Here is a 22,664-nt window from a genome sequence, read left to right on the forward strand (position 1 = left end):
AATAAGGTGTTGAGAATAACAAATCTCAACATGTGTACATACGACAAGCATATATTGTCAATTGCGTGGTAGGGTAGAGTGGTATAGACTAATGTCCACATTACGAAAAATCTGCGACACATGGGGCAAAACCCAAACCCTATCCCACCATTAATTTAATACCTAACAACTATTCATACAAGGACTCAAACTCTACACTATATTCACATTCACACAATCCTAAAGTCCGAAAAAATCTTGTTTTAAACTAGCTTTCAAAGTCTATAATTTGTGCATTTAGACCCCAAATTGAACCCACACATTCAAAGTATAACCTATGTACACATGTTTCATGACATTTGGCTCTTTTGGATATCATTGAAAAGGTCAATCATGCACTAGTTCTAGGCACTTCTCATTAAAAAATATCATCATCACTTGGTCATTTGAAGTCACAATTGAGTTGTAGTCTTCAGAAGCCTCTTCATCACATCAATACAACCTTTACAGATACACATTAAAGAATTTTGAGAAGAATTCAAAACCATTATTAAGTGGTCGTGACGGGAGGGAAGAGTCAACTAGTGAGTTAGATTGGAGTAGCAAGAGGAGCTTTAGCAAGTTTAAGCCATAGTTGTTTGCTGGACGGGGAGAGAGAGGGAGCAACTGCTGCAGGGGGTATAGTATGGCAATTGTTACCGGAAGGAATGGACGACTGGAGCGATGGCTATTGGTTCTTGGTAGAGGAGGGCCATGGTGAATTGAGGAGTTGGAGAGCCTTGAAGACAAAGATGAGGGCATATTTCATTCCTCAAATCGAGGAGTTCAAGATTAGAGATGAGTGGAGAGGCCTTAGGCGAGGCGATTAGAAATTGGAGTATATCACCAAGTACAGACATGCCATGGTATAAATTGTTGATATGCATGAAATAGATAGGTTGCACAGATTCTTGTCTAGCTTGCAAAGTTGGGATTAGAAGGGATATTGAGAAGCAAGAACCAGAGGATTATAAGAATGTGTTGGTGATGGCGGACCATCGTCTCTTTTAATTCTTTCCTCCCCAACTCTCCCCATCCTAGCTCGTAAGCGACCTAACTAAACGAGTTAATGTCTTATTCTTCTCCACTGACGTCAAACTTTCCTTTGTCCAACCTAAGAAACACCAGTTGCTCCTAGTCACCCCGTCTTGATGTTTCCAAGCCGTCTGCAAAGCCTACTATGAAACTAAACTCTCCAAAGCCCACGTTCAGGTGCGCTTCTTCTCTTTTTTCTCTTTCTTTTGCCTCTCATGCTTAGGGATCTCACGTTCCTCCTCACTCTAACCTCCCTTCTCTCTTCTTTGATGTGGCATATTTTAGATAAACATGAAGTCAAGATTCTTGACCAGAACCCTAGAGGAGGAGCTAATTTTGAATCAACCCCCCCAATTTCAAGTTCCAAGGTCCGCATCTAGGTATGCAAGCTGAAGAAGGTGTTATATGGGTGAAACAAACCCCACGTATATACCAACACATTAATGTATTCTCAAGGATCGGGTTGAATCAAAGTCCATTGGATGCAAACCTCTCTTTTCCGAGGGATGACAAAGGCTGGTTCTGACCCTATACGTCGACGATCTAATCCTTACCGATGACCATACCAAAAAGATCTCTCAGGTCAAGAAGCTACTTATGAAGTTCATGATGACATACATTCAATCTCTCCACGACTTCCTTGGGATCGAGGTCAAGCTGAACATCTCGCAAGAGAAATACTACCAAGATATACTGCAACGGTTCGAGATGAGAAGGCTATGACACCGATAGAGGTCTAGTAGAAGTTGAGCTATAGATGCCAACAAGTATCGACGGTGGACAGTTTGCTTTATCTAACCAACACCAACTCCTTTACCATTGGGCTGTTGTGTCAATTTTCGATGAAACCCAAGGATAATCATTAGAAGGCAAGTCTACAAGTGCTGAGGTATCTAAAGGGTACTTGCACATGAGATTACCTACACAAGGATTGAGTTAGACAAATTCTGTGACTCAGATTGGACAAGTGACAACGACACCAGGCGTTCAACTTCAACCTATTGCTCTGTGCTTACATCAGGGGCCATCTCTTGGCTTAGCAAGAAACAACCCTTATTTGCCCTTTCTTCTACAGAGGCAGAGTACAGAGCTGCTTGCACAACATGTGAGACATTGTGGCTCAAGTGCATACTTGAGGATATAGACGTGACTCAAGACGAGGCGACAGCAGTCATGTGCGACAGCCATAGTTGCATAGCCAACGCGAAGAACCCAATGTTTCATGCACAAACGAAGCACATCGAAATCCATTACTACTTTGTACAAGAGTTCATCATCGACGACATCATGGAGCTGATATACTGTCTGGCTGCCGACAACCTTTCCGACATCTTCACGAAGGCTCTCCCACACGAGCAAATGGAGCACCTCATTCGACGCATGGTGATCCAGCCACAATTGCATCATTGAGAGGGGGTGTTAGAGATCAATGACCCTACATGTGATCCCCCAATTTGTGGGGACAAAGGGGCATGTGATCATAGGGGGCTGGGGGGGAGATCTCAGCATAGTTCTAGGAGGGAGGTAGGCTGCAACAAAGGCACCTCCTTGGAGGTTTTGCAGGCTGCAAAAGAGCAGCAAATAGGGGCCAGCCAAAGGTGGCAATCAATGCCCTGCGAGATTACTTAACTCCAAGCTTAGAACAAACTTGACCAATAGTGATTAGGGAAATTACCCACGCTAGGCCTATTGAAACAGATTTTCAAAGAAAAGAAAAGCATCATGATGCTATAGAACTTGATTCCATCAATAAACAGCAAATACCACCTTAGTATTCACTTTCTAGCCTGCATGAGACACCCTATGAAGGAACAGATAATTGAAATGCAATGAACAGCAAACAAATCCGCGCGACTTGAAGAATCAAGAATGAAAAGCAGTGCATGTTTACCCAGCAACATGACTTAAACCCTGTATGGGTAGCAGAATGCATACTTTCTGCAAACTACTATGGTACTTTCAAAGATCTCAACAGAACCAAGACATTAGATGCTTTAGAAACCAAACTCCAATGCATCTCAGTCCTTGACCGAGCCAGAAAAATCTTTTTCTTTTTGAAAACCTGCGAGAAAGATGATTTGCCCTGTTTTTGGAAATCTAATGCATTCATTTGTAAATTTGTTTAAACTTTAGAAACTGCGTCCGTCCGAGGATTGAAATCCCACTTTAAAGATTTAAGCTTACCAGAGGGGTACAGTGTACTATATTTGGACACTTGGCATCACTGCCGTCGTCCATGACAATCAGATATCCTAAATGATTGAAGAAAATAGCTTCCGGTTCAAATGATTGAAGAAAATAGCTTCTGGTTCAGGTCCTCTGGTGCCATGAAGCCACCTCCATATGCATCCTCACCTGAAAAAGCTATACAATCACATTTGTCAGCTGACGGCCACACTTCTAGCCCACCTATTTCAACAATTGCTTCAATAATCAGGGCCTCAGCCAGGTTTTATTTGACGTCAGCCTTTTGCAATGCTATCCCCTTGACCTAATAACTTCATGATACTTGGTGTTGTGTTCTTTTTCTTAGACTTTTTAGTGTCCTCAACTTGGACTGCTTGCAAAATACTCGCTTTTATAGGATGCTGCCAAATTCAAAGGACAGCACTCCTGCTCTTGCTAGTGACAACTTGAACTGCATGCAAAAGCAATTCCACAAGACATGTTGTGCATTGTAGGGGCCTACTCATTTGGACTGCGTACCAAATGCAATACCACAGCAGATTCTGGTTATTGAAAAAGTTTATTCATTCACATCGATGGCAAGTGTCTAGGGAAAGAAGGCCAAGGAACAGCAAGCTGAAATAGAATAAAGGAGCCCCAAACGTGTGTGGATAGGGCATCCCTAGACACAAGTCAATCAACACATGAGCTCTCTATTCTGCTATGACCTCTTTACATGCAATAAGCCTAACATATTTTCTAAATCAGGCCAGAGTCAATAAATACCAATGCTAACAGCAATTAGATCTATGATAATCAAAAACTGCAGTAATTGTAACATAGTGTTGAAAAATCACAGCAATAAGGCAGCCTAGTGACACAGTGACAGATTCAACACATATAGTCGACCACCAAAAATTGCAACAAATACACAACCTTAAGAATATCCAAATTGACTGAATAGGTAGGTCTGCTGAATTTAAGGCACCACCTGGATCTGCTGAGCAAGCTTCTGGATTGGCTGAGGAACCTCTTCAATCTGTTGGGAGACCATTAAGATATATTTGATATTGCTCAACCCCTTTCATGTCTTGGACTAGGTGAAGATCCGGAATTTGTTAACTATCTGGAACTGAGGGCCAAACCTCTCAAATATCACCTGGGTAGTTACTGCCACCATATCCCGTTCCACTCCAATTTGAAGTCTGTCAATTGATACCATTCCTTGTATGAAAAAATGTTGGATTACTGGGGTTACCTCCCGACCAACGTGAATGAATGCCACAAAAAAGGTCACAATTCTAGGAGATCCAAACTATGTGAGGAAGTTGAAATTGAATCATGTAGTCACTTTCCATGATTATCAAGATGACTACAAATGTGATGATACCTCATATGCGGAGAAAGCACATAAGGTATGGGAGATCTCTATGAGACAGAATACAAGGATAATCATCACACTCCAAAACCAGTTGTTCACCATGATGATGGGGGAAGGAGAGTCTACTCATGGATTCCTTATGAAGATGAAGATTCGCGAGGATCAATTGGTAGCAATCGGTCAAAAGGTATCCAGCAAACCAATTGGCAATGCTGCTAATCAATAAGCTTCCGAGGAGCTTCTATGTGTTGTCCTGTCAGTCCGTCTTGCACGTCTGCATCCGTGTAGCTTAGCCTTGCTATAGATATCCGGGTGAAGGCTGCTTTTTTTGCATGTGTATTGTTGTAGTGGTCGGTTGTTGTATGTAGAGTTGTTGAGTCTATAAGGTCTGTTGTTCAAAGTCTGTCGACTTTAGCATAGATTGATGTTGTAGTGGGTGTGTTTTACTATGCTTTAGGTCAACAGCTTGGTCGTAGGAGTCCTTCCGCTTATTGCCTGGCTGGCCGAAGTGCTTGTATAAGCTTTTGTAATAGGATTTGATCGTCTGGTCATTTGTTTGATATATGTCTTTATCCTAGGCTTTGGGAGGTAAAGTATCATTTCCAACCTGCCGAATGAAGTAGTGGTTCAATGGAAAGCGCATGATAATGGACTATTGCAACGAATGGATAAATGCAAGTAAAGTGGAAAAGAAAGACAATTGATCAAGACAAATGGAATGAGAGAGAGAGCTCTTTGTGTTAATAATAAATAATATACGAAAAAGGCAATACAATCGGCTCGCTTGCCAAACTCAACGCACCCACTGATCACAATAGCAAAAGGAGGACCCTTCCTCTCTCTCATCTACTTACTTTTATGCAACACACACTGACAAGGCATGGCATCGTTCACTAGGCTCCATCTCTTGTTAAGGCACTTCGTTCAAGGAATTCAACATTAACCCTATTTGATGCTCTAGTTCTATCCTCACGGCTTGAATGTCCCTTTGTTGCAATGTATTGTCCTTCATATTTCCATTCTAATGTGGGATGGCACTCGTGAAGCAAGTCATACATCTGTGTTGCTTGTACTTCGGAGATTCGAGGCACCTTGTAGTATTGATCAACGGCGATCTTGAAATACAAGATGACCTCTCATTCAATCTAGAGACTCCGGATTTGTTTGATCGTGTCCAATAGCATCACCAGATCTTCTATGCTTAAGCAAATCAAGAACAAACTTCCTTCTCCATGCTTGCTGGATGTTCAATGGGATCCTGAGAAAGATTGGGGGAACCAATTCCCTTCTTTGCACTTCAAAGTGCCTTGTTTGGTATGCTGCTAGTAGGGTTTGTTAGTGAGGTTCATGGTGCTACAAGGGTATCAGTGCCTTATCTTCATATTCCTAGAGCTTGAACAGTCCAAGAATTTGGTTGATTCAGCCAACAACTTGCTTGGCAATTCTTCACCTCCCGTGCAAGCAAACAAAGATGTGTGCCCACTCTACATGCTACTTGTTTGCCTATCCTCAATCTCTCAACCTAGTTCTAGATGTGTAAAGTCATAAGCTTTGTTCGATTCACTCGCTCTCTTGTGGACACCTTCAATGCCTCTCAACTAATTGCTTGGACCTGCAAATATCCAACGTCTCTAGTGGGATACTTTCAAATATGAGGCGAAAAAAATTGTTGATTTTTTTATCCTTGTTGATGTAGGCTTGGCCTTGCCACCAAGCTCCGTGTAGAAAGATGTCATCACATTCGGCAATTTGTTGGCTCCTACGAGTTGTCATCCTCTTCAACAAATATAAGCATCACAACCAATTCTACCCCATTTATGGTGATTCGCTTTCCCGTGGCCTAGAAATCGTAGATGTCAATGCCCTCAATCGTAACTGTGCAGTTGAACGCTAGACTCCATTGAGGCTCTTGAAATTTGTTGAGCCTTATGAGATGAAGCCAATTGAGTTCCACCCACGGCCAATTTCGTTTTGATGACGATTGGACGTCAATTCTTTTAGGCTTCTCCACCTTCGCCTTCTTCATCGTTGACCTTTTACTTAGAAGGGACACTTGCCATTTGAACTTGTTGGAGGCTAGGTTGCTACAAGACTTGCCAAGTAAGTTTAAGCACAATAGAGGCACTTGGCTCTGCAAATACTATTTGAATAAGAAAAAAACGATCCTAACTTTCAAAGAGCTATAGTAGTAAAAATCTTAGGGTTTCCTTTCAGTTTTGTCCATTAATTGCCAACTTACTATACCCCCTTTACTCATGATGTCTTCATCATCAAGCGATTCCCTTGTTTCATGGCGTCATGGCCATTTGAGGTTGCTTGCTTTTGGGAATCTGTGGCTTGATTAGGCACTTCTTTCATTTATGATTACGCTTATTTGTGGCATTAATCTTGATTTAATATGTAACTGTCATGAGCATCCACAAGCACGTGGCCATGCTAGCTAATTAGCCTGATTTCCAACATAGCAACCACGTAGGCCGCCACCTGGGCTACTGTACAATTTGGTACAGAGACAAGTGGAGTGCAACAGCACACGCAAGAGCCAACAATCAACACTAACTACCACATCAACTGGTCAATGCCACATCAACAAGTCGGTGCCCAACAGTAGGTTGATGCAACAGTAACATCAATCGGCCATTTCAAGGCCCAAGGGGGCCTATAAAAGGCAACCCCTTGGCTCTCATTCTTCATCCTACTCTTGGGACTTTAGTGGCTCAGTTCAACAACCAAGACTTCCAGCAATAGACCAGCAAGAGAGCCTAGACCTACAAGGATCATCTCAGTGAGGATTCACCTCCTCTCCACAATCCATTTCCATTACAATTTTGTAGTGAGGGTTTCAGCCCTTCATACAATTGTATTCATCCCTTTGAGCATTCCTTCATTTAGTTGTATATTTCGTCTTCGGAGGCCCACTATATTCTCTCCCTCTGATTCTCTCACTCACATCCATAGCATCACTTGTGTCTTGAGTGCATCATTCTCACAGTTCATTTAGTACTGAGCAAGAGGGAGTGAATGAGTCTATCTCTCACTACAATAACAATCCCTATGAAAGCTTTACGCCCATTCGCAGGGACAAATCGTGACTACTACAACAAATTGCGCTTGCAATCAAAACTCCTTGATCTTCATTCCATTGATTCGTTTTAGCAATTCATCGCCTTCCACATCTTTCAAGGTGATGGTCCCATTGTCAAAGCTTTTTTTGATTCAATACGATGTTTTCCTTCCTTGCTCCTAGTGGCACACTAAACAACAACAAGCATATCTTCATTGAATGCTCTTTTCTTGATGTGGTGGTCATGCCAAAACAATTCCTTTGTCGCATGTGTATCTACAACACTCAACTATGATTAAAGAGAGCAACGAATGTCTCCTTACTACTCCAACTAATGATCCCATCATAGAAAGAAAGCATAACTTGACAATGTCATATACGTCACCTCCCCAATTTGCATTACACTACCATAAGAGTGTGTAAGAAGATTCACAAGTCGAGTAGATGATTACGTAAGACCTCATCTCATGTAAGTATCAAAACATTGGCTTTATTACTTACCAATGTCTCATTGTGCACATGCATGAATATTCCTAATTTTTACATGTGATAAGATATGTCAAACCTGGTTGATGCCATAAAAAACATCAAGGACCCCACTACAAATTAATAGTTTATGATGTCCTCATATGATTCTCATTCATCAACAAGCTGGTGTACTTTCATGGAAGTGGATGTGAGATTATAGTTTCCATTGAGAACCGTTGCAACATGTTTACTGTTGTTGATGCATGAGCAAAGCTTTGATGCCTTTATCTGAGGGTACAAGAACACCCAAGAAAAAGGTCAAAAGGCCAAAATCTTCCACGACAAAATATTTTTTAACTTTCTTTAACTGTATCCAAAGACTAGAATTGTTGCTAGCCATAAGAAAATCATATATGTAGACTACCACATACACTACTGAATTTTGTCGTTGGAGCTTATAGATACGCTGAACCGATTCAAAATGAACAAAAAATGAATCCAGCTTCATACACCATGGCCTGAGTGATTGTCTGAATATGTAGATTGACTGGTGCAACTTGCACACCTTTTAGAGATTAAGGGTCAACTCCCCATTTGTAAGCTGCCAAACGAGGAGAGCATGGGGGAATGACAATTGTAGAGAAATAGGGCAAGGGAAGGGATGAATAGGCTGCCACAAGGGAAGCACACAGGCTTCCCTGTGGGCAGCATACAAACTTCCTTCTTAGGTTTATTTACGACCCACCTTCTAGGGCAGATCTGTCCTGGAAGAGGCAGCCATGGTGTTGGGCATTCTTTGGGCCACACATGAGCCTGATTTAGAGCAGCTGTGCAGCCTATTAGAGGCCCCATTGGAGGGGCACAAGGGGTTGCTGTTAGCCCTGGACGTGGGCCCAAATGGCACAGGGGTTCTATAGGCCTCAAAGGGCTGGTCTGGTTAACCAGCCAACAGACTGGGTCTGCCAGGCCGCAAACTGGTTGGCAGACCTTAGGGCAGAATGTGGGCCAGTTGGCAACCACGTTGGTGACCATGTGCTATTCAAAACAACCTTTTGCAGCCTGCTAGAGGAGCTTCAGAAGTGCTACAAAGGCACTATAGAGGCCAACGGAACTGCAGCAGCCAGCGCCTGTTCCAGTCCTCAGAAGAGAAAGTGGAGATGGAGGCAGCAGTAGGATGCAGTAGAGGAACTAGCAGCAGCAGACCTTAGCACATGTGTAGGGCTCATTCAGTAAGCAGAACAAAAGTGCAAAAAGAGGACTGACAGTAACTGACTTTTCAGCTCCTTCCACAGCCACCGGTGACCGAAGTCCTCATTGAGAGATGCTCAGCAGCAGGAGTGAGCAGCAGATTAGGGCATCAATTTGTGGCATCGATCCCAACACTCCTGGGCCGCAACCCAAATGTCCACAGTGTGTGGCTTGTGAGTGCACCTTTTGTAATACACTTTGGGTCCTCATTGGACGTCCTTATTGAGTTATTGGTTGCCATATCTTGTTGTCTATTCCAAATCTTAGCCGTAGTTTAATTTATATGTATGTATGCACATCCCAAGTAGGATCGTGGACAATTTGCTTTCCACTACATGTTCTAAACTGGCACCAAAAACTAGGACTTGAGCTACCAATACATGTTCATATATTCTCCAAGATGGTATGAAAGTCAGCTCACGATAAAAAGGTGTAAGAGCCGAGAAAGGTGATTGAGCTCCAAAGACCCACAAATCGACGCCCACAAATCGACGCAAGAGTGGATCCGAAGGTCAACTTAGAGTGTGTCTTTCAAGGGAAAGGTGAGCATAGTGTGCTATCTAATAGTCTACGTCCCAATTTCTTTTCAGGCTCAATGGCTTCAAAGATGTCGATAGAAGGTAAAGATAAGGAGCCACATAATAGCTAGGAAGACTTGAGAGGTCTCCACAAAGAGAGAACTGAAACCCAACGATCGATTGGATTTTACCGTAAGATAGTGGCACAAGCTGACCCACATGATGTGGAAGAATGGGAGGATGAAGAGTCATTATCTGTTTTCATTACCATATAGCATCAATATGTAATGGCTCCACATATTCAATTGGCGGATACTTCAAAGGAAGCGTAGAGCCATATTGAAAGACTCCTACAAGATAAACAATACTAGCCAAATCATTACACACTCCAAAATCAATTGTTTACAATGAAGATGAAGAAAGGAGATTTGGTAAGTGAGCATTTGATTAACGTCGAGGTTGTCAGACATCAACTAGCCGTCATAGGTCAAAAGGTCGACGCAAATAAGCTAGCATTGTTAGTGTTGATTATGCTTCCAAAGAGGTTCGAGGGTTTGGTAACGACACTAACCAATACAAAGCAATCCAAGCCACTCATCTTTCGGAAGTTAAGTCATGCAAGAGAAAGACAAGGAGAAGAAGTACAAAGACAATAACAAACATGAGTCAAGGCCTTGATTGTGTCAAGCAAACAAAAGGAAAACAAGGGTAAACATGGAGAATATGAGCCCAAGAGTGATGGTGACTCTTAAAAAGAGATAGGGGACTCTTCAAAGAGTGGAAGCAAAGAAAATTCTTCTGTTGTGACAAGCCTAGACATGTAGCAAAAGATTGCATGTTGAAGAAGGAAAAAGGACAAATCTCTAATGGAAGAATCAACACCAATCTCGTGAAAGAGGAGTTGTTTTTTGGCCCCAAGCATCCCAAAGACAATACTTGCCAACAATGAGGTGACTCTCAAAATGTCAAGCATTAAGTGCTAGTAAACCGATCCAAATTCTACCATTGACACTCAGGGCAAAGATACATGTGTACAAACTAAGTGCAAACTTCAAGTTCAAAATGACCAAGACTATTGCATGGCTCATAATTACAAGAGAATGGCACTCAAGAGATGTTATGTGGCTGCGATAAAGGCAACAACATGAGAATATTCATCTAAGATATGCATTTTCAATGTTCTTTTGAGTTCAAAAAGATATTTTGGAATGTTTGGTTAGCTTGGATTTCAACAAGAAAGGCTTGTTTAATAGTCAGATTGGGTACTTTTAGAGCAAGCATCGAAACACCATCTAGACTTCTTGGTGAGGAAATGGAGCTAACAAAGTTGGTTGTCACAAAAGCCTTCCCATTGCAGATGCTATAGCTATATAGAGGAGACTCTAACACAAACTTTGTGTCAAAGACGAGAGCAAAAACTGAGTTTTCTTCAAAAAATAAAATTAGCCACCAAACAAGCCTTGTAGGTAGCAATTTACGCAATCCCTTGCTAGAAACTAGTAAAACCACACCCTATTGTGTATGAACCAAAGACAAGTTTTTGCAACGTGGCAACTTGGGAGGAGATCTTAGGAAATGCTGCCATGTGCCACCCTGGGCTCTTCCACTATCACTACCTCTGGGATTACCACCCTTGAACTCTTGGACTTTTACAAACTCATTGAACTATCACAAGCATTAGACTACGGTCTATGCCATGTGCCATCCTTCGACTCTTGGACTCTCACCACCTCTTGGATTACCACCTTTGGAAACAGACTCATGAACTACACAAGCTCTTGGAATACCACACATAGCAACAACACATAGGTACCCTACTTTGGTAGATCGTCTCCTTTGGATTGAAAATAACAAAAATCCCATGGACGCCGTATTATAACCTAATTGCATATAAAATTATAGTTACAAGTCTCTATATGTTTAAATGTGTGGCCAAGTCTTTATGCACACACATACAAGAATACTCTCTCTTGTTAGAAATGTCACTGCCCCACCTGTGAGCCCCCAATTTGAGGGGACAAGGGGGCAGGAGACTATAGGGTGATGGGGGCTGAGAGTACCTTGTTGTTTGAGGGCAGCACCCTACGTGGAACAATGCGCCAGCACCACGGACCCATGCAGGGGCATCTGCAGCACGTGTGTACCAGCCAGCAACAGCCCAAAAGGCCCAACATATGGGGCCTTATATAGGCCAAAGGGCTGGCCTAGAAACCGACCAAAAGTCGACCATTTTGGCCCTTCTAGGAGTCGGTCCATTTGACTGGAACCGACTAGAAACTCGGCCAGTTCAAGGGCCTGCTGCCCACCTATATAAACCCCCTCCCGTCCACACTTCTCATCACCAACACTGACAACCAACACCCAGGCAAGCATGCAAGGAGAGGAGTAGACTCAGCTTTTGTACCAGCATCTCTTTGCTGGTTGTTGCTCGTCTCTTGAGCTTTTGTCAGCCCACTATTGTGGAAGAATATATCTGAGTTTTGTCTCTATCTCTCTATCTCTCTTTGAGTGTCATATGAGCTGCGATCGGGAGTGTGAGGAGTGAATGATTCTATCCTCTACTTTCCAACATGGTATCAAAGCAAGGTTTCCAGCTCTAGAACAGAGTTCCTCAGCAAGAAGGCGACTCCAATCAACACTCAGGTTTGGTGCATGGTCAAGTTCTCCACTACAAATTCATTTTTTCAGTTTTTTGTTCACTATTACAGCAAGGATGGAGAACAAGGATTAAACTGCTGCCTCTTCAGCCCCTTCTCTTCCTTCCTCCTCCCCCAAATTTCTCTCTTTCACCATCCCGAACTTTGGAGAGTCTAGGAAACTAGATGGGTCAAACTACCCAATCTGAAAGATGAAAATCCGGAGTCGTTTAATGGCTCGGAAGTTGTGGAAGTTGACAACGGGAGTGGAAGCAAAGCCGAAAGATCTGTTGGACAATAAGGGAAAGATTCTAATTCCAATAGATGGAGAGGAGCTTCTAAGTTGGGAAGATAGAGATGCCCACACCCTAGCATTAATCATAGAGACCACAGGGGACTCTTCTCTTCCACACATCCAGATGGCCGAGTGAAACATCCCAATCTGATTTCTTCCAACTTTTCGTTGAATCACAAGCACAGACACTTGGTTTATCCTCCCAGACAACCTCGTCGGTTGCAAGCTTCTCTACTGAAAATCCAGAAGGATGTGTTTCTCAACTCCTGGATGTCCCGCACATGGGCTATCATGGCATTATCGAATGACTCTCTGCCTAAGATCATTCTGATTAGGTACTACTACCTTGCCATTTCTTTTCAACATACCATCCCTTATGGCATATCTTACATAAGTTTGGCCTTTATTGGATGCCAGGTCATCCTTTTCCCCAGGTTTTAATACATGAGTCTTAGGCCATAGGCCCTAGACGAACTCGTCCACCTTTTGAGTTTCTCTAATCTCAGTCATTGGAGCACTCTCTAATATCGTGAAACTCATATTATGCATAATGTGTGACAACGCATCAGCAACTTTATTATCCTTTCCTCTTCGGTACCAAATCGTCAAATTAAACTCCTGCATGAGTTCTGTCCACCTAGCTTGGCGTCTCTCAAGTCAGGTTGTTTACAAAAATGTTTTAGCGTATCATGATCAACATCCACATAAAACTCTGATCCATACAAATAATGTCTCCATGTTTTCAAAGCATGGACAACAGCATACAACTCTAATTCATGAGTTGGCCAATTTCGTTGAGAGGGAGAAAGCTTCTTGCTTTCAAAGGCTACTGGCCTTCCCTCTTGGAGAAGAATTACTCCTACCGCAATGCCACTTGCATCGGTTTCAAGGAAAAACCGTTTCTGGGGATCAACTACTTTTAATACCGGTCCTGTGACCACAGCTTGTTTTATGGTGTTAAAACTTTGCTGTTGATTCTGTCCCTATATAAAAGATACTTTATCTGAGGTCAGATCAGTCAATGGCGATACTATTTCGGCATATCCTTTGATATGCCTTTGATAAAATTGAACAAATCCCAAGAATGATCGCAAAGCGGGGTCAAACCTTGAGAGATTTGCCAAGTCAGTATCGCAACCACTTTCTTTGGATTCATTTCTACCCTCTCAAGAGTAATTATGAATCCTAAATATTCAAGTCTTACCATACACAGTATAGTTTTCTTTTTATTTACATAAAGACTGGCTTTCCTCAAAGTATTGAACACTATTCTTAAGTGTTCGTGATACTCAGTAATACTTTTATTGAATACCAGAATATCGTCAATAGAGTGTACTACAAACTTTCCGATATACAAACGTAGTAAATCGTTCATAAGCATGACGGATGAAGCTGGAGCATTAGTAAGTCCAAAGGGCATTACCAAAAACTCATAATGTCCAAACCTGCTTCTAAAAGCGGTTTTATGCACATCCTCAGCTCTAATACGGATCTGATGATAGCCACACCTAAGATCTATCTTACTGAAAATTACGGCTCCATGTAATGCATCTAGCAAATCATCGATCCGAGCCATTGGATGCCTGTGCTTCATAGTAATATTATTCAATGCTCTGTAATCTATACAGAGATGAAAAGTATCATCTTTCTTCTTCTTTAATATCACTGGCAAAGCAAAAGGTAAGAAACTTGGTTGAATCTGCCCCAACTTGAGGTATTCTTCCAATTGTCTTCGCACCTCCGCCTCTTCAATAAAACTCAACCTATAGAGAGGTCTATTTATAGGTTCTGCCCCCGGGATTAGTTCAATCTTATGCTAAACATTTCGCTCTGGAGGTAACCCATAAGGTAGCTCATCCCTAAAATAATCAAAGAACTCCTATGTTATTTGATCAGACAGCTTGGCCATCTCTGCATTTTGAGCAACATCAATGCTAGCCGAAGAATCATCAATCGGCTCTACCGATGCTGTACAAAGAAACAAAAACTCTTCTTGAGCTTTTTGAATTTCCATCACAGAAACCAACGGCCCTTGAGGTATATACCTTTCACCTCGTAAGACATACAGCACATCATTCATCTTGAATTGATAGATGTGCTTTTTCCAATCTATGGCTGGATTCTTCATAGAATGCCAAGCCTTACCGAAGGCTATGTCTGCATGAGCAAGCTTAGTCATTTCAAAATCAAGCTTCTCAGCATAGTCCTAAATTCGAAGCTCCAACTGGATAACCCTTTGGTCCCATACTTTAGTTAAACTTTTGTCTGCCATCCTGACTGTATATGTTATGCTCTAGCCGAGATAGCATGACCTCGGATAGATCGGTGGGCATTTTCTCTTTAGATGACCAACTTTTGTAATAGTTAATGTGCGTAATTAAATGGTCAAGAGAAGTAACTGCCAAGGTCCTAGGTGAGGGCGTAATGGCATTGACTAGGTAGTTCTAATAGGGCTAGGGCCTAGGTGCATCTAAATGTGCAAATAGCCAAGGGGCAATTGTTTTTTAAAGGAACTCCAAGAGAGGGGTGAAAAAGGATGCATCTAAGTAGGGGCCTAAAATGAAGACATGTGGCCAAGAACTATCTAGGGAATTGTGGGTCTCAGGGATAAGGATGAAGGAATTAACGATGGATATTATGAAAGATCACGCATCAGGTCCCTGAGAGTTGGCTGGGAGGAAAAACAAGAAAGCCATCGCCCGTGACAAATATTAGAGATGGGAGAGAACTATCACATGAGCAGCGACGAGTAGTAGAAGAGTGTTATATTTGGTATCAGAGCTTAGAGATCGACGAATACGTGGTTAGAGATCGACGAATACGTGGTTAGAGATCGACGAAAATGAAGCAGCGTAACATGTGCTCAGACACGCGATGCAGACGAATAGCCACCACCTTCAATCCAACGCAAGAAGTGGATCGATGAGCTGCGACGCGCTGACGGGAAAGAAAACCAAGGGGGTTTTTCCAATCGAAACTACAGCGCAGAGGGGTCAAGCTGGACGTGAGATGGGACGCTGCTGACGTCGAAAGAATTTATGGTCAACAAATTTAGCCGTTCCCTGCTCAGATTCTGTTTGGCAACGTAGCGTCGGTAGTCAGACAGGTTTTTGCGTCGAATTTTGGAGCGGGATAGCAGAGAAGAAGGCGACGATGAAAGACCCGAAGTTTTTCCTAATATCCCTTGGCTTGACGATCAACGCACACGTGATGGCAGACTTGAATCCAGGAAGCATCTTGTCTTTCGAAAAAATTCTGAGTTGCAGTTAATTCGTTCTTACAACAGGGATTGTCGTTTATCTTTTCTGTGTATAAGCAAAAGGGGGAAATCCATCATTTATTTATTTATTTATTTATTTTTTAAAACCCCAATTAAGAAAGAAAAAAAAAAAAAAACCCCATCTTCCACTGTGAATCTATGGAAGCAGAAGGACAAAATTCAAGAGTGAATCCTAGTGAGTCTAGAGTACAGTCTACACAACAGATGTCACATCAGGCAGCACCTACATTGATTGGTAGGATTTCAATATTAGAGGATGCTTTACAGCAGATTATGAACCAGCAACTTCAAGTGAATGCTGGTCAAAATGAGATTAGGGAGATGATGCAAGCCTTGTCGGCTAGACCGTCTAGGATTGATAAGGGCAAAGCTCTAGCTGAGAGCCAGAGCCCAGTGTACATTCCTTAGAGCGCGCAAGGGTCAAAGTGCCTAATATCGCTAATTATAGACCGGAGAAGTACGCTGGTCGGATGACCGAGCGCAGCTCTGATGTGATCGAGGTTTGGTTGCACAAGTGGGAAGAAGCCTTCGCCATTTGTGAGATTAGATCCGATCTAAAGAAAATCCGCGAGGCCACACACCTGTTTATTGAGGCAGCGGACAGATGGTGGATAAAGCAACAGAAGGATCAAGTTGCTCCAACCACCTGGGAAGGGTTTAAAGCTGAATTCAAGAAACACTTTCTCCCACCTGATGAAGAATCCCGAGCTTGGGATGCTTATAGAAGTCTTCGTCAGAGGAGCTTGTCAGTGGCAGAGTACACTGACAAATTCAAAGAATGTGTCATGAAAATAACAGACCCTCTCCCTATGTCGGTTCAGTTAAAAGACTATATCTATGGACTGAACGACAAGATCAAAATGGAAGTTCGGGCTAAATATGTGACTACACTAGATGAATCTATAGCAGTAGCCCTGAACTATGAGGATGCCAGAGGCAGATTTGGTGGATTTGTGCAGGCAGGGACTCAGTATGAGCACCCGAGAAAAGGGGGATTTCAGAGGAAATGGGTTTCAAAGACAAGTGTCTCGCAGCCAAGTGGCCAAACCAAGCAGGTGAAGCCAGTTGAGGGACCAGTAAAAACAAGTACCACCGTTGGGGTGAAAAGGAAAATAACTCCAATGGCAGCCCGGGCTTGGTCAAAGTCCTCGTTGACCCCTGAACAAAAAGAGAAAGCTAGAAAAGAAGGATTGTGCTTCGGCTGCCTTCAGCGACATCAATGGAAGGATTATCCACTAAATAAAGATCGTCGCACGGCTAATATGATAATATCTGAATGCGACGTAGAAATGCAGGAGAGTCCCAGTGCGGAACATATGCAGATGCAACTGGCGGGACCTTCTCAGAGGTTAGTACCTTGTTTGTTATGTGTATCTGTTGCTAAGTTAGTACGAGTGCACCTGATAACATCCTATCTAAGCCCGCAGCAACGGGGTATACAGCCTTCAATGATACGAAGTTAATCAAAATGAAAGGACAAGTGGCCAGTCATGATGTCATTGTGTTGTTTGACTCAGCGTCAACTCACAATGTGATTAACTCCAAGCTCGTGAAGAGGCTGAAACTAAAGACAAGTCCATCTAACTATGCGTATACAGTCAAGATGGCCGATGGAAGTTCAACTGAAGTATGGGACCAAAGGGTTACCCAGTTGGAGCTTCGGATTCAGGACTATGCTGAGAAGCTTGATTTTGAAATGACCAAGCTTGCTCATGCAGATATAGCCTTGGGAATGGCGTGGCATTCTACGAAGAATCCAGCCATTGATTGGAAAAAGCACGTATATCAATTCAAGATGAATGATGTGCTTTATGTTTTGCGAGGTGAAAAAGATATACCTCAGGAACCGTTGGTTTCCGTGATGGAAATCAGAAAGGCTCAAGTAGAGTTTTTGTACCTTTGCACAGCATCGGTAGAGTCGGTGAATGATTCTTCGACTAGCACTGATGTTACGCAAAGTGGTGAGATGGCCAAGCTGGCTAATCTTATAACAGAGGAGTTCTTTGAATGTTTTAGGGATGAACTACCTTATGGGTTACCTCCAGAGCGGAAAGTTCAGCATAAGATTGAACTGATCTCGGGGGCAGAACCTGTGAATAGACCTCCCTATAGGATGAGTTTTGCTGAAGAAGCGGAGGTGCGTAGGCAACTGGAAGAATACCTCAAGTTGGGACAGATTCAACCAAGTTTCTCACCTTTTGCTTCGCCAGTGATATTAAAGAGGAAAAAGGATGATACGTTTCGCCTCTGTATAGATTACAGAGCATTGAATAATATCACTGTTAAGCACAGGTATCCGATGGCTCAGATTGATGATTTGCTAGACGCATTACATGGAGCCGTGATTTTCAGCAAGATAGATCTTAAGTGCGGCTATCATCAGATCCGGATTAGAGCCGAGGATGTGCATAAAACCGCTTTGAGGAGCAGATTTGGTCATTATGAGTTTTTGGTAATGCCCTTCGGACTTACCAATGCTCCAGCGACCTTCGTCATGCTTATGAATGATTTACTACGTCCGTACATCGGGAAGTTCATAGTACATTTTATTGACGATATCCTAATATTCAGTAAAAGTGTTACTGAGCATCATGAACACTTAAGGGTAGTGTTCAGTACTTTGAGGAAAGCCAGTCTTTATGTGAATAAAAAGAAAACTATACTGTGTATGTTTAGGCTTGAGTACTTAGGGTTCATAATTACTCCACAAGGGGTAGAAATGGATCCGAAGAAAGTGGTTGCGATACTAACTTGGCCAATCCCTCAGAGTCTGACCGCGTTTGCGATCATTCTTGGGATTTGTCCAGTTTTATAGAAGGCATATCAAAGGATATTCCGGAATAGTATCGCCATTGACTGATCTGACCTCAGATAAAGTACCTTTTATTTGGGGACAGAATCAACAGGAAAGTTTTAACACCATAAAACAAGCTGTGGTCTCACGACCGGTGTTAAAAATAGTTGATCCCCAGAAACCGTTGTTCCTAGAAACCGATGCAAGTGGCATTGCGGTAGGAGCAGTCCTCCTTCAAGAGGGAAGGCCAGTAGCCTTTGAAAGCAAGAAGCTTTCTCCCTCTCAAAGGAATTGGCCAACTCATGAATTGGAGTTGTATGCAGTTATCCATGCTTTGAAAACATGGAGGCATTATCTGTATGGTTCAGAGTTTTATGTGGATGTAGATCATGATACTCTGAAACATTTTTATAAACAGCCTGACTTGAGGGGCCGCCAAGCCAGGTGGGCAGAGCTCATGCAATAGTTTAATCTAACGATTCGGTACCGAAGAGGAAAAGACAATAAGGTAGCTGATGCGTTGTCTCGCATTATGCACAACCTGAGTTTCACGGTATTAGAGAGTGCTCTAATGACCGAGATCAGAGAAACTCAGAAGGTGGACGAGTTTGTCCAGAGCTTATGGCCTAAGGCTCATGTGTTAAAACCCGGGAAAAGTGAAAAGGATGACCTGGCATCCAGAAAAGGCCAAACTTATGCAAGATATACCATAAGAGATGGTATGCTAGTTAGAAATGGCAAGGTTGTAGTACCTGGTCAGAATGATCTCAGGCAGAGAGTCATCCGACAGTGCCATGATAGCCCGTGTGCGGGACATCCAGGTGTCGAGAAGACCTATGATCTCGTGAAGCGAGATTTCTTTTGGCCAAAGATGAAAAAGCATATTCATAAATATGTGACACGGTGTTTCTCGTGTCAGGTAAGTAAGGCCGAGCGGGTGAAGCCACCCGGACTTTTACAGCCCTTGGAAATACCACTAAGTAAGTGGGAGAGCATTTCCATGGATTTTATTGTAGGGCTACCTGTAACCCAAGGAGGGTATAATTCTATCCTTGTAGTGGTTGATCGTCTAACCAAGATGGCTCACTTCATTCCGACTAGAAAGTCTGTTAGTGCCCCGCAAGTGGCGGATTTGTTCATTAGACATATATTTCGTCTGCATGGATTGCCTAGATCCATAGTGTCAGACCGAGATGTCAAATTTACCGGTCATTTTTGGACAGCGGTATTTGAGACACTAAGGACTGAGTTGGGAATGAGTAGTGGGGATCATCCTGAGACGGATGGTCAGACGGAGAGAGTCAACCAGACTTTAGAGGATATGCTGAGAGCATGTGTCATTGAGGCAACATGCATGGGACAAGTGGTTGCCATTGTTGGAGTTTGCCTACAATAATAGGAAACATTCATCTACCGGGTTCAGTCCATTTGAGCTGAACTGTTTGAGCTGAACTATGATTATAGACCAGCCAATCCGACTATAGTTGGAGTACCTCAGAAAGTACCTAGTGCCGCGAACTTTATAGTTCAGATGCGGGAGATGCTAGCACTTGCGAGAGCTAATATCCGACAGGCTATGGATAGAGCCAAGGTGTATGCGGATGAACATCGGTCTATAAGAGTATTTGAAGAAGGAGAAAAAGTTTTTCTCAGAATTCCTTCGCACTCGAAGTCGTTGACTTTAGGAGAGTGTGCTAAGTTATCACCTCGATACTGTGGGCCGTGGTTAATTCTAAAGAGAATAGGCAGTGTAGCCTATAAATTAGAATTGCCACAAGGGTGTAAGATGCACCCGGTTTTTCATGTTTCACGCTTAAAGAAATTTTTGCATACAGGTGACTCACTAATCGAAGGTGTGGTTTTGTTTCAAGAGATAGAGAATATTGCAAGGCGCAAACCAACAAGAATCCTACACCGAGGAACAATGCAGATACGAAATCGGAAGATACCCACGGTGTTGGTTGCATGGCATGGTCAACCTCTATCGGAAGCTACCTGGGAATCCGTATACCAGTTACGGAGAGCGTTCCCAGATTTCATCATCGAGGACGCTGATGCTTGAAGAGGGAAGGAATGTTATGCTCTAGCCGAGATAGCATGACCTCGGATAGATCGGTGGGCATTTTCTCTTTAGATGACCAACTTTTGTAATAGTTAATGTGCGTAATTAAATGGTCAAGAGAAGTAACTGCCAAGGTCCTAGGTGAGGGCGTAATGGCATTGACTAGGTAGTTCTAATAGGGCTAGGGCCTAGGTGCATCTAAATGTGCAAATAGCCAAGGGGCAATTGTTTTTTAAAGGAACTCCAAGAGAGGGGTGAAAAAGGATGCATCTAAGTAGGGGCCTAAAATGAAGACATGTGGCCAAGAACTATCTAGGGAATTGTGGGTCTCAGGGATAAGGATGAAGGAATTAACGATGGATATTATGAAAGATCACGCATCAGGTCCCTGAGAGTTGGCTGGGAGGAAAAACAAGAAAGCCATCGCCCGTGACAAATATTAGAGATGGGAGAGAACTATCACATGAGCAGCGACGAGTAGTAGAAGAGTGTTATAGTATATGCATAGTCAGATGGGCTAGTCTTTAGTTTCAGCCTCTTTACGAGCTTGGAGTTAATTACATTGTGCGTTGACGCTGAGTCAAACAACACAATGACCTGATGATTAGGTACTTACCCTTTCATCTTAATTAACTCCGTATCATTAAAGGCTGTATACCCCGTTGCTGCGGGCTTTGACAAGATATTATCAGATGCACTAGTTACTAACTTAGCAACAGACACACATAATAAAAAAGGTACTGACCTTTGAGAAGATCCCGCTAGCTGAATCTGCATCTGTTCTGCTCTGGGACTCCATTTCCACATCGCATTCTGAGACCATCATCTCAGCCATCCGACGATCTTTGTTTCGTGGACAATCTTTCCACTGATGAGGCTGAAAGCAACTAAAACACAAGCCTTCTCTCCTCGCTTTCTCCCTTTGCTCTGGGTTCAAAGAAGACTTCGACCAAGCCCGAGCTGCCATTGGTGTTACTTTTCTTTTCATTCCAATGGTGGTACTTGATTTAGGAGTCTCAGCTAGTTTCGCCTGCTTGGCTTGACCATTGGCTTGACCACTAGACTATGAGGCACTCCCTTTGCTAATCCATTTCTTCTTAAACCCAGTTTTCTTCGGGTAACCATACTGAGTCCCAGGATGCAAAAGGGAACAGACCAAGTGGGTTTGTGCAGGTTCATAGTTCAGGGCTATGGCAATTGCTTCATCTAGCGTGTTCGCATACTTAGCCTAAACTTCCATCTTTATCTGATCATTCAATCCAAAGATAAAATCTTTTACTTGAATTGATTGAGATAGAGGTTCATCAACCTTCATTACACTTTCTCTAAACTTATCAGTGTATTCTGCCACTGATAAATTTCTCTGACGAAGGTTTCGATACTAATCCCAAGCTCAGGATGCTTCGTCAGGATATAGGAAGTGTTTTCTAAATTCCTTTTTAAACCCCTCCCAAGTAGTGGATGCTACTCCATCTTTCTGCTGTTTTAGCCACCACCTATCCGCTGCCTCATTAAACATATGGGTGGCCTCGCGAATTTTCTTCATATCATTCCTAATTTCACAAATGGCGCATGCCTCGTCCCATTTGTGTAACCAGGTGTCAATGATATCGGAACTACAGTCAAACATCCGACCAGAATACTTTTCTGGTCTATCATTGGCAATATTAGACACCTTAGTCCTCCTAGGCTCGACCGT

At 42.8% G+C, this 22,664-nt stretch overlaps 1 protein-coding gene across 2 annotated transcripts in view; it reads right to left on the reverse strand.

Moving 5' to 3' along the window:
* Positions 1–2,938: 2,938 nt before the first annotated feature.
* Positions 2,939–22,664, reverse strand: part of LOC147898834 (spindle/kinetochore-associated protein) — a 28,637-nt gene continuing 8,911 nt past the window's right edge. The window contains exon 6 of one of the 2 annotated variants that reach the window (XM_087379819.1): positions 2,939–3,408. In XM_087379819.1, the coding sequence (XP_087235945.1) occupies positions 3,335–3,408 (74 nt within the window). In that variant the 3' untranslated portion in view covers positions 2,939–3,334. Of the gene's footprint in view, positions 3,418–22,664 lie in introns of both variants that reach the window. The other variant, XM_087379818.1, reaches the window with a different exon arrangement.

Source organism: Dipteris shenzhenensis, chromosome 9 (genome assembly GCF_047967505.1).
Source record: "Dipteris shenzhenensis isolate YYH24624 ecotype China chromosome 9, Dip_SZ_1.0, whole genome shotgun sequence".
NCBI classification, from domain to species: domain Eukaryota; kingdom Viridiplantae; phylum Streptophyta; class Polypodiopsida; order Gleicheniales; family Dipteridaceae; genus Dipteris; species Dipteris shenzhenensis.